Source organism: Solanum stenotomum, chromosome 1, assembly GCF_019186545.1.
Source record: "Solanum stenotomum isolate F172 chromosome 1, ASM1918654v1, whole genome shotgun sequence".
Classification (NCBI taxonomy): domain Eukaryota; kingdom Viridiplantae; phylum Streptophyta; class Magnoliopsida; order Solanales; family Solanaceae; genus Solanum; species Solanum stenotomum.
The window spans coordinates 64,225,917-64,239,161 of record NC_064282.1 but is presented as its reverse complement, the minus strand read 5'-3'; the positions used below and the strand labels follow the sequence as shown (position 1 = coordinate 64,239,161).

Here is a 13,245-nt window from a genome sequence, read left to right as displayed (position 1 = left end):
TTATGATTCATGGTCCTTTAAGAGAAAATTGTGAGAATATGGTATAATCATGATGCTTATGTACATTCTTTGTGAATATATTGAAAGTAATGTGATCATGACTATAATGCAATTGTGGTGTTGTTGAAAGGCTATTCACAATTATACACTTGTGAATGATGATTACATGTTGTGAAAGGCTTCTCAATGTATAATATACCTTGAATTGGTAGGCTTAGGTCATCCTCTTCATGTGTGTAACAATGAATCTTGAATCGGTAGGTCAATGGCATCCCTTTCATAAATGACTAATGAAGTACTCTAAGGCATCGTCTTGAATCGATAGGCCAATGGCATTCCTTTCATGATGAGTCAGTGAANACTTGTGAATGATGATTACATGTTGTGAAAGGCTTCTCAATGTATAATATACCTTGANCATTTGAGGTCGGAAATTTTTAGGTCGGTATTCACTGTTTTTTTAGTAGTGGTAACAATGAATCTTGAATCGGTAGGTCAATGGCATCCCTTTCATAAATGACTAATGAAGTACTCTAAGGCATCGTCTTGAATCGATAGGCCAATGGCATTCCTTTCATGATGAGTCAGTGAATTAATATAATGATGAACCTTGAATCGATAGGCCTAAGGCATTTCTTTCATGAGTGACTAATAATGAACCTTGAATTGATAGGCCAATGGTACCCCTTTCATGAGGATTCAATGAGCTATCCTAATAATGTACCTTGAATCAATAGGCCAATGGCATTCCTTTCATGTGTGTAATAATGTACCTTGAGTCGGTAGGCCAATGGCATCATTGTCATGTGCAATAATGCTAAAAAAGAATGAACTACTCTATGGGGATTTAATGCTTAGCACCGAGTGGATATTGTGGGGTGGAAGCTCTCCCTATGTTAGGCCAGGTTTTCTTGTAACAACCTCCTTATCCCATAACTATGTGCCCACATAGGTTATAGATAGTGGATCCATCTAAGCTAAATTACCGGTTCTACCTTAGGCAAGTAGACCAACCCTTTACGATGTGGGATAGACACCGGATTCCATGATTTTCTCACATGGTCTATGTCGGTTAGGGCTTATTCCCATCATGTGAGTTATGTGCAATGGTTACTCAAGAGGTCCTATGTAGTGTGGGTGGTAGTATGGGATGTCATTCATGCATTGCACGAGTAGGCTTTGAGAGTGGCTATGGTGTGTTCCTCAAATGTCATAAGGTCTAAAGAAATGAATGTGCTTATAATGATGCTATTGAGAATGTTGGCATAAAGGCTAAATGAAATGATGAAGGCTTTACTTGGATTGTTGCTATGAGTTGCTTTCCTTGACATGACTTATTAGACATGAATGCTTCTTGTTTATGAGTACTAACTAACGATGAAAATGAAGAATGGTGAGTATGTCGATGGTGGCCTCAAAGGGATACTTAGTATGAGTGGTATTATGGGATGTCATTCATACATTGCACAAGTATAACTTAGGGTTACCTATGAGATGGTTCTATTACGTTATAATGATTTACATTTTGAATATGCTTATGTCTTATGTTTTTACACTAAAAGTGCATGATGATTTTCAAACTTAGTAAATGCATGCTTTTCAACTAAAATGTCCATTTTGGCATGTTTTCAAGGATTTTGTGCATGGCAATCACACTTAGTGCATTTTTGTACTAACCCATATTTCTTCTACATTTTTCTACAAAGTGTAGGTTCCGGCATTTGAGGTGATCTTCCTTCTAGTTCTAAGCTTGGATTGACTATTCTCCAAAGCTTGTGGTGAGTCCTCATGGATCCGAGGACAAGTGATGCCTAGTTGTTTTGTTTCCTTTCATTGTATTAGACTTTCAGATTCTATTGTAAGGGTTGTGACCCTATTTGAGACTTCGATCGTAATAGATGGCTAAAAGAGACTATGTTTAGACTTCTGCTTGCTTTTATAAAAGACCTCGATTGTATGGATAAAAGATTTAAATTCCGCACCATTTTTTATTATCTTATGTCATGATATGCTATGAGGCTTTTCGAAATCTTGTACGCAATCACGTCCGGGGTGTAGGCTCGGGTCGTGACAACAGGATAACCTATGATTCAACAAAGCAAGCAGAATAGCCTTGTGCACCAAAACAGAAAGCAGTGAGCCAGTCCCGGAAGAAGGTATAAATGAATACATGACCTTTTTTGGTTGCATAAGCTATTAATAACAGTGTTTTGTATATGTATGCTAATAGAGAAAACCCCGAATCATAATCTATGGCAATACATATAAATAAATATTCACTACTATAACACTCCAGCATCTCCGCACGACTGAATGAGCACACTAGTAATTCACAGTAGATTTGATTGCATCCAGTATCTGCAACCAAAAACAAGGCAGTACTTTGGTCAAGAGGTCAAGAGTGAAATCTTTTGAAAATGAAACAAGTTTCATGTCCTGTTACCTTGTTCTTTGTAGGCAAGTAGAAGGGCTCGAACACCAGAGGAAAAGGAGTATCTAACCCACACACTCTGGCCACTGGAGCTTCTAACTGCAAAACCACCCAAATATTAACACTTACAAATTAAATAGTCCAACACGTGATGTCATAACCAAATATTGGAACATGAAAAAATAATAGATAGGTATACAAACATGAGAACACGTTGAGGCGCATGGAACCTATGTTAATGACCCACTCACACTTAGGCGCAGTAACAGGCCAAAAGTTACACCTATATATTTGGAGGAATACTCCACTACAGGGACCAACAAAGGGGCAAATGTGTCAGACATGCATGCCAAAAGCCATTACACAGGTAGTACATAGGATTCCCCTCCAAGCAACAAAGCCTATAAATAGAAAAGAGATATAAGGCTACCGGATATGCATATTCTGAGAGCTTATTTCTTTTCTTAGTTTTCCTTTCAGTTGCTTTCCTTAGTTAAATGGGTGTAGTTTTTATTCTCAGCAAGTTCTGATTCCCTAAAAGCTTGTTTTCCTGATCTGTTTATCAATACAAGTTAGTTCATATCATTTGGTATTTTCATTGACCCTCCTCTACAAATGGATGACGGGGCACATAATACCCGGCTAAAAACATTGGATAAAGCTCTAAAACAGGTCCAGGAACAAGTTGTTTCCTGTAACAAGAGCTTCGAATCCATGGCTGCTATGATTCAGAGCCATACTTTTCCATGTTTCATGATATTTTTTCTCAGCTCTCCTCCCTACAACTTAACCAGTCAGGTAACAACCAGCAAAAAGCCCTGTTTCCAGTGTTCCATCTCTGCCCACCATGCCACCTCCATAAACCTTCTACCACCAACACACCACTCCCATTTAGAATCCCATTTTCTCCCCTTTTCCTCCACAACCCAAGTTTCCTCTTCTTCTCCCTTCGAATCCGCATGCAGCGTTTCGTCGTGACAAACCAGCCCCAATCGATTTGCCTAAATTTGATGGAGCTCACGTTGAGAGCTGGGTGTTCCAAGCTAATCAGTACTTCAAAGTCAATGGGGTTTCTGATAAACAACGCCTTACACTGGCCCCTTTTTACCTTGAGGGTGATGCTCATCACTAGTTTCGATGGATGTACAGAAATCACCCATTGATTGACGGGGAGCATTTCACTTGAGCTTTGGTGACACGTTTTGGTGCAAAAACACTAGAGGCTCCTGAAGGTGTTCTGGCAAAACTCCAAATGACCTCATATGTTTGCGAATATCTTTCTCAATTCGAGAAGATCGCAAATCGGACATCGGGTATGGCACTGCACTAACTGATGCACACATTTATATCGGGAAGTCTGAGGCATTAGCTTTTCTCCCTGTTGATCTTAATGATGCTATTGGGATGGCTTATTTACACGAGCAAAAGTTATCATCAGGCTTGGTAAGCCCAACTAATTTCATCATGTTCACCCAGGCCCTTAATTTTTCCGGTCACTGAAATATCCCTTCCATTTCTCTGACCTCTTCCACACTAATTTCATCATGTTCATCCCATGGCCCTTCAGTGTCCCTACCTCCCTACCTGGTGTGGGTCGTGTTCCTTATAAAAAGCTTACTCCTGCTGAAATGCAACAAAAACATGAGCTCAATCTTTGTTATCATTGTGATGAGAAATGGCACAAGAACCACTGTTGCACTTCTATCCCCCACCTTCTACTTCTCTTATCGACGGACAATGTTGTGGAACTTCCACTTCCTAAAGTCGAAAAGGTCGTTGAGAAGTCTACTCCTTGTACTGAGGAAGCACCAGTTCCAGCTGTCAGTTACCTCGCCTTATCCAGCTAACACCCCACCACCCTTCGTTTCTACGGTAATATCAAGGAATCTCCCGTTAAGGTTCTTCTTGATGGGGCTAGCACTCATAACTTTATGCATCCTCGTGTGGCCAATTTTCTCAAACTACCAATTGAGACCTCATCCCAATTTTCAGTTCTTGTGGGTAGTGGTCATACACTAAGATGTTTGGGGGTCGTTCCTCAGGTCTCACTCACCATGCAAGGATTTACTCTTTGCACTAATTTTCTTATCAGACTTTCACAGATCTGATATGGTATGGTTGCGCACTTTGGGTCCTTTAGGTTATTCCTCCACTTTCTCATTTCAGTTGTAGTAGGAAGTTACTTCCTTGTTTCCAGATGGGTGGTTAATCCACCAGTATTGTATTTAACATTATTTGCATTTAGTGAAATGATAAGCAGAAAATTAGTCAAGTTTTTGAGTACTTCAAACACAAGAGATGGCAGGTTCTTTCTTAACGAACCAGCACCATAGGTAGAAAAAAGAAAACCTCTTTCTAGACTCCTAATTCACTCAACATTAACTTTGATTTTGTCTTGCAACGTCCCATAGCTAGATCCATAACAAGGGATAGTAACAAAATACTTATATACCATAGTGATATGCAGCATCCTGTAATGTTTACATGCAGCTACAGCATGGAGTCCAGCCAGGAGAAATGACAGGTTACTTTTTCTATCCTTACTTTTTCTATCCTGTCGTTTAGTTTTAGTTTGGGTAATGCTCTTAACTCCCTAATTTCACATGGAATTTAGTACTTCTATGTGAGGGAAAAAAAACTGAAATTAAAAGCAAGCAATAAGGTGCAAACAAATGCTTAGTGTAACATGCATCTCAAATCTTAATTGATGAATCTCCTATGGAACAAAAGCAACACATGGCATTATTAGCAGAACAAAGGAGGATGAGCAAGGAAGTATTGTTTGTGCTTTTTGCTTGACCTTGTTTGTAAAAAAGTCTCTCTTTATATTGCAAAAACTGTAATCTTAAAGCAGTACTTTCTCATCCTTGTTTGTAAAACAGAGACTATTTTTTTTCCTGGCAGATGTAAACTCTGTTAAGTGAAATTACAAGTAGCTGAACTGTAATATCAGCATCTATTTTACAGCAGTGAACATGATCCCGCTGATAGAAATTTTCACATTTCAAGGCATCCCAATTTCTTCAAATTGGAGAATTTCAAGACTACATTCTCTTGCATGCTGCTGCAGCAGAATAGATTAGTCAATTTAACGCAATGCTGCCTCTTCTGTATGTCCAGTTGAGCAAGTTCTGATTCATTGAATTCTTTAAAGTCTCTCTTTTATATTGCAAGTACTGCATTTTGTTTAGATAGAGATGCGCCAATTGACCATGGGTACATAAGTTCTAATTTATCGAATTTTCTGAAAGTCTCTCTTTTATATTGCAAGTGCTAATTTTTGGATAGAGATGTGTATATTGTCCATGGACATGTGCACCTTACTAATTGTTAAGTCTTGAGGCCAAGGATTAATTGGCCTAAAGCAGGACCCAGTAACTGAACCTGAGATACAGCATGTGGCAAATACTTCAATTTTTACAGATGCTAGACAACACTGACGGGTTCAGTAGCCTCACCCGGTCCCTCAAGTAAGATATGACCCCTAAGTCCAAGGTCACAAGGTGTATGTTCAGAAGCTCTAAGCTATCTGTGTTATCTGAAACCACCAACGTACCACCCATTATTCTTTAAGAAAGCATGTTTTTAACTATGTTTTGCAAATCGATATGCACAGACATATGACCTAGTACAGGAGATCTTATAGAGTTTTAACACTTTCAAGGTGATCCAGAAAATAAAAGGGATACTAGAAGAAGAAGTGTACAAGGAAACCTAAAAAAAAGTAAAATGCTTACTCTCGTGAAGCAACGTTCAACTATAGATGCAGATATTTCAGCACCAAATCCACCTGTCACAGGAGCTTCATGACTAATCTACAAACAAGAAATTTACGGTAAGTTATTTAGGATGAAATGGCCCTCTTCAATTCCGTACATATGGTAAAATACACACCAGCAGCCTTCCTGTCTTTTTGACAGAGGCCTCTACCGTTTCCTTGTCCCATGGTATTAAAGTTTTAAGGTCTATCAGTTCACAAGAGATCCCCTCCTGCAGAATATACATATTCAGAAGCTGATAAGTAATCCAGGTTTTTACATAAGAACTACAATTGAAAGATAAATTGACACACATATTGTGATACTATACCAAGCGTCAGAGAGAAATTTGAGAATGCAGAAACCGAAATTTTAGTTCTCAGCGCCATGAACCATGAAATGCATTTATAAAGGTAACTAATAATATAACACGACTAGTAGAAAATTTTATTCAGGGAAATGGAATATAACAGATCTTTTAGCAATGAGTATCCACCTTTGCAGCTTCTACGCATGCCTGCTCCATAATAGAAAGCTGAGCTCCCCAACCAACTAATGTGATATCAGTACCTTCCCTGAGGACCTGCATTTAGGCATGCACTTCAGTTTCAAATTCATGATTTTAAAGATGTGGCACCTGGACCCAACTCAACCCCAAAAGCTAACACATGAGGGGAGAATTGTCAAGTCTATATAAGCAGACCACCAGTTTATTCCCCAACCAATGTGGGGCTTTTAACCCACTCTAACACACACACTCCTTCACCCCAAGGCCCGATTGGAGCGTGCACTGGGAGCCCAAACAGATACAATGTAAAGATATGGCACCTGGGACTAACTCAACCCCAAGTGCTAGCTCATGAGGGGAGGATTATCCAAGTCCATAAAGCAGACCACCAGTCCATTCCCCAACCAATGTGGCACTTTTAACCCACTCTAACAATTATAAACAACAAAAGAAGAAGTATCATACCTCTGCCTCGGATAGAGGCAACATATAATCATCTTCAGGAACTTCTTCAACAGCCATCCGGTAAAGCAACTGAAATTCATCCAGAAAGTAGTGAGTTACAGTTACAATGATCAGGCAGAACAGACTAGCAGGAGCAAGGGAAAATGAGATCACCTTTGGTTCAAAAAAAACAACTGGATTTGGGTCACGTATGCTTGACAACAGCAATCCTTTTGCTTGCTGTGGACTGCGTGGGATGACCACCTAACAGATAATGCACATAAAATTATCAAAGGTATGCATGGATTCTTATGAGGAGAAAAGAGAGGCATCTGATTTCTAGAGAAAATATATAAAGAAGTCCGGCAAATCATACAGTCTTTTTTAACTATAAATCAGATAGAACTTAAGCCTTTATTGTGAGATAAAAAAAGATAACGACGGGCAAAAACTAGAACTTAACTATAAAGTTGTCAGAGATTGGTGATATGATTATTTCATTAATACTAGTACAGGAAACAAATCATTCACCATTGTTAGTGCCTATGCTCATTAAAAGAGGAAGTGAAAAACTAATTTTGGAAGGGTATAAAAACTAATTTAGGGAGGGTATGGATACCTTAGTCCAAGGACACCTAAAGGACCAACAAATCCTTAATGAGGGAATCTGAATGAACACGTGGATAGATACAGTGATGATTTCAAGAAAATACATCAGGAAATTGTTATGGTACTAAGAATAAAGGGGCGGCTACTTTAGAGTTCGTCTTAACTTCTAGTTTTAATTTTAGCTAATACTTCCTTTAGAAAAGGGTAAATCATACTTGATAACGTTTCAAAGAGGCCCAGAGGGCGTTAGTCTAGTGGTAAGAGCACAATGCGTGATGTGCGAATTAGGCGCACTCATGGGTTTGAACTATGCAGCAGCCAAAAATCTGCATTTAAGTGGAGAAAGGTAAACGGGGGTGGGCCCATCACCCGCCGATTTTTGAGCCGTGTGCTACTGGCCCTCAAGAATTTCTTAGTTATCAAAGTGGATGAAACCACAACCAAATAGACTTCATCCTTACCAGAAGAAGTAAGAGTGCAACATGTAAGGATTGCTACGTTCTACTAAGAGAAGCTTAGCCACTCGGCATAGACTTGTTAATGCTATTGAAGAGAAAGGGTAGAGCAGAAAAGGAGAAATAGTCGCATGCAACAAAACATAGGCTGCGGACACTAAACGGCACAAGCCAACAAGAAATTAGGAACAAGCTATTAAAAGAGGGAATAAGGAACTAAAAAGTGGATGCTGAAATCTGGCGCAAGAAAACGAGAGCAAAGGGCTATCATTAAAGCCCAAAATAAAAGCTTAGATGACTTATGTCAGAAGCTAGGAGCGCGGAATGGAAAAGGGGAAATGTATAAACTAGCACATGAGAAGGAGAAGAAGGGTAAAAACTTGAACACATAAAGACGATTCCTAACAATTTTTCAAATGAGATGAGATAGTGAAATCAAGAGATGGAGGTGTTATTTTGATCAATAGCTCAACTCGAATCACGAGGATAGTTTCATGCATTTGTGTAGGTTAGAAAAGTTGGCTATGCTCATAAAATTAGAGCAGCAAAAGTAGAGGATATCATGAATAATATGAGAGTTAGAAAAACCTACAGTTAAAATGGAATCTCTAAGCAGGTTTAGAAGTGTCTGGGAGAGGTTGAAACAGTACATTTTACCAAGCTATTATATGTTACCGTAAGGAGAGCAAAGCTATCAAACAAGTGGAGAAAGATTATATTGATTCCAATATGTATTACCATAAGATGAGATTTTAGAGATGAGTGATAGAGCATATACTTAGGGACAATACAACTATACCAATTTGGATTTGTGCACAGTAGAAAGCTATATTTTTTCTTTGAAGACTGATGAAAATTTATAATGAGAGGTAGAAGAATATACATGTGATACTCATAGAGAAAAAGAAATAGAGTGCCGAGGACAGTTGAGATTTATGCACACCATACCAGTCCTATACTCATTGAGCAAGAGAAAATAGAGTGCCAAGGACAATTTGGATTTTGCATGGTACATGACATATCAATATTGTTCTTGGTCTCCTAACTGTAAAAGGTTGATTCAGCATTTTCCAATTCTTAGTTTAAGAGATTAAGGGTGTTGGATTGGCTTAAAAGTTGGTCAAACCTACTTTTAAGTCAATTTTTGACTTCTGGAAGTGTTTGGCAAATATAGAAATAACTTAAAGTAAGTAAAAATGACTTAAAATAAGTTAGGAAGTGTTTGACAAGGTTAAAAAGCTTAAAATAAGTTTTAAATGACTTAAAATAAGTTAAAAACCAAAAGGAGGCCTCCCCCTATTTTTTATTTTTTGACTTAAAAGTCATTTCAGTTTGAATTTTTACTTTTGACTTAAAAGCTACTTTTTTAAGTACATCAATGAACAAAGAATGCTGCATACAGATGAAACATTACTGGAAAGTACTTTTAGGAGAAACTGAAGTAGCTAGATTTATTTTTGAAAGCAAAGTAGATGAGATTTCCTATGTAGTGCAGTGCTTGAATATAAAGCTGCCACTCACTTGGCAAATAGAATTTCTGAAGAAATAACAACTGTCACGACCTCAAAGCCGAGGGACAAACTAAGAAGGGTGCGCAACTTGGACTCCTCCCACATTTATCAGAACATGTAATAGTCTGATTCTAAGAAAAATCATACAAAAGAAACCTGACAAGTGTAAGATGCACAGAAAGATGTGGTACCTTTATACCAGGAACATGGCAGAAGAAAGATTCAGGGGATTGAGAGTGGTAATGCCCACCATGTCCTACAGCTCCATAAGGTGCTCTTATAGTTAAACCTGGAAACCATGAGCCAGTTCAGCATCTTGAAACTTCGAGAAAATGATGAACTGCAATAAAGTCATAAGTTTTCTTCCAGTTACCTCCGCAGTTGAACTGGTTACCACTCCGGTATCTGAATTTCGCAGCTTCATTGACAATCTACAAAACAAAAATTTGAAAGTCAATAAATATCATGATAAAGTGTTAGTACATGACTCAGCATAGATGCGTACCTGATCAAAAGCAGGAAATATATAATCTGCAAATTGAATTTCTGCTATAGCTCGATTGTCCTGAAATTTTAGGCAACAAAACAAAATAACAATATCAGCAAACAGTTGAGAACTATTTAGCTTTTAGTATTTAGAGCTCAGAAACTGACCATTGCAGCAAGACCAATCGCAAATCCAACTATGCCCTGCACATCAAAAACCATTAGTGGATACACTTCTTGACACAAAAAAGTGACTTGTATAAAATGAAATTCATGCTGAATTTCCTATTATTAAAACAATGAAATAGTTAGTATTATTATTTATTGCTCAGGTCTTCCACCCAAAAAGGGCTCGAGCAGACATGGAATATGGTAGATAAGCTACAGATACCTGCTCACACAAAGGAGTGTTGAAGACCCTCTGTTTTCCAAATCGGTCAGCTAGCCCAGTAGTGCAACGAAAGACACCACCAAAACCAACATCTTCGCCAAATACATAAGAACTAAGAAGAAAATTCATCTTACATCACATTATGAAGTATTCACCATAAACATGCGTATAAAATTGCAAGAAAAATAGAGAACAGGTCGATGAAGGCATAATCTTTTATTGAGCCTAAGGAGATGCTGAAATGATCAGGCATTATTTGAAAAAGTTAAGATGTTATTTAGATGCAACGTAAAGAAGGATAACAGGTCAACTAATTCCAAAAAGTCAAGTCGGAGGCGACTGGTAACTCATATGATGGAAAAGGATAAAAGCTAAATGTTCAGGCTATCGTCCTTGTACTTCTTCATAAAGTTAACGCCACTACATCATTGCATTACTTTTAGAGACTGTTCTGGCCTTTTGGACAGTAAAAGAGGCCTTTTTAGGCTAAATGTCACAATTATTCCTGTAGAAAAAGCAAAGAATGAGAAAGCTGTGGGAGCAACCTCTTTCTTATTTTGAGAAAAGCAGCCTCTTTATTTTTCTTTTCGAACAACCCCCGAACCCCTTCATGATTTAACCATTACCATTCTCATATGTTATTGCTTACAATTAGTTGGCATGCAAATAGAAAATAATAAAACATCCATGGGAAATAAGAGTGAACTAGTTCGATTTCCTAAGGTCATCTGATTATTGCAGACTCAATACTAAATTATGCTTAAAAATGAAAATATCAGATTTAAAACTAAATATCAAATACTTATGACCCTCTAGATGAGAATTGAAGGGTTGTATATTTATTTAAAAAAAGAGTAAAATAATTAAGATCATCCTAGCTTAAGGAAACGATGATCAGGATTATTTACTTGTCTCATTATTAAATCTTAATTGGCAATTCAATGGTGTACCTTACTCATATAGTCATATTCTCTTATAACTTAAAGTTGGTACTTTCCCCTTTTTTTCTTGTTCCACATAGTAAAAGCACTAATCTTTCTAGATAGCAAATTAATAATACTACCACCTTCCCTCTTTCTTTTCCTGCTTCGCTAATCTTCAAAATGTGATCAAGTAATATATTGATCCAGTAGCGGACCCAAAGGCGCTAGCTACAGGTTAAGCAGAACCAATAGCTTTGATTCAAACTCTAAATAAGAAAAATTATTTAATATGTCCAAATAATCTACCGTCTCTATGACAATTTATTTGTGCTTCTTTCCTTTTTAGTTCCTTCCAAAAAGAATGATTTTTTTTCCTTTTTGATCACTCTTTTAGAACCATAAGATTCAAAAGTTCCATAAACTCGGTGTCTAGTCAAAATAGGATAAACAAATTGAAACATAAGGAATATTCAAAACCCATAAAGCAAATAAAGTTGTACTTTCAGAACCCATAAACTAACTTTTTGGCTGTAGCTCTGGATTGATCTACTACAAAACTGACAATGAAACTCTGCGACAGCTTTTCAGTAAGAAAAAAAAAAGTTGGAAAAATTACCGAGGATCAGATTCTAAAGCGATGTGAAGAGCTTGATTAATAGCAGAGAAAAGGTTGACAGATTTAGTGGAAGTGTCAATTTTGTTAAGCGATGAGGAAAATCCCCTACAACTTTGATTTTTGGATGAAATTGCAGCCAATTTCCCAATTCTTCTGAAATTGCTACCCATTTACTTTAACTTTCTCTCAACAATCTCAAGAATGTTGGAATCTGAACAAGATTAACCTAACATTAACAAGAAGAAGAAGAAGAGGACAATTGAGATTGAAGTCAAAGCATCTATTATGGAGTTGGGTATGCACTCCCCAATTTATGTATCTTCAATTCAATGTCTTTCTTTTTATTTTTTTAAAATGGAACCTAAATAATTTACGCATTCTCCACGTTGTTAGAGATTATCCTCTCTAATATTTCATTTAGGGCCCGTTTGGTCATGCGATATGGTATCATGATATGAAATCATGAGATAAAATTGAAATTTTGTTTAGACATGCGATATGAAATTTTTGTGTTGTATATTTTCTCACAAACATAAAAATCTCATAAGTTATAAAACTATTAAAATAGCCCCAATTGTTTATTCAATCTTACAAAATAAATAAAAATTTATAAAATAGCATAATAAATTATTACAAAGTTTGTAGTGTACTAGTCATTAATATAATTCTCCCACATAATACGGACAATTTTCTCACGTTGAACTTGCATTTCTCGATCATGTGGCTGAGAAGACGAACCAACATTGTTATTTTGAGCCATTTGTTGGTCAATATCATCCGCAACTATATTTTCATGCTCATAAACCATAAATATTTCATCATTTTAACAATCGATTAGTGTGAGTTAAAGTGACTATATGTTGGTGAGAATAATAAATTTTATGTAGGTTCGATAATAAATTTTAAAAAGTAATGATGTAATTATAAATTTTATTTACATATGAAATAAATGGTTAATAGATATAAATGTGGGATTGTTTTAACAAAATATAAACTTGTGAATCAATTTTTGTTTTAAAAATATCTCAAATCATGATATGGAATTATCATATAATTTCATATCATGGTTTTTGGAGAATATGGAATCACATCTCATGATATGAAATCAGCGAA

The 13,245-nt window shown here is 36.9% G+C and overlaps 1 protein-coding gene across 1 annotated transcript; it reads right to left on the bottom strand.

Moving 5' to 3' along the window:
* Positions 1–2,159: 2,159 nt before the first annotated feature.
* On the bottom strand, positions 2,160–12,517 carry LOC125870987 (2-oxoisovalerate dehydrogenase subunit beta 2, mitochondrial-like). Its single transcript, XM_049551553.1, has 13 exons — positions 12,133–12,517; positions 10,594–10,705; positions 10,371–10,406; positions 10,222–10,281; positions 10,090–10,147; positions 9,908–10,005; positions 7,316–7,405; positions 7,163–7,231; positions 6,686–6,772; positions 6,326–6,421; positions 6,169–6,246; positions 2,444–2,530; positions 2,160–2,358 (listed from the first exon to the last, which is right to left on the bottom strand). The coding sequence occupies exons 1-13, from the start codon at positions 12,300–12,302 to the stop codon at positions 2,323–2,325; spliced, it is 1,077 nt and encodes a 358-aa protein (XP_049407510.1). The 5' UTR covers positions 12,303–12,517; the 3' UTR covers positions 2,160–2,322.
* Between the last annotated feature and the right edge of the window lie 728 nt (positions 12,518–13,245).

What these genes read in the sequence shown, in the direction of transcription:
- LOC125870987 (XM_049551553.1), bottom strand. Translation starts at nt 12,302, where the DNA reads ATGGGTAGCAATTTCAGAAGAATTGGGAAATTGGCTGCAATTTCATCC. An exon ending in GCTTTAGAATCTGATCCTCG is followed by an intron (nt 10,706 to 12,132) that starts GTAATTTTTCCA and finishes TTTTCTTCTTAG; the next exon opens with TTCTTATGTATTTGGCGAAG. An exon ending in ACACTCCTTTGTGTGAGCAG is followed by an intron (nt 10,407 to 10,593) that starts GTATCTGTAGCT and finishes TTTGATGTGCAG; the next exon opens with GGCATAGTTGGATTTGCGAT.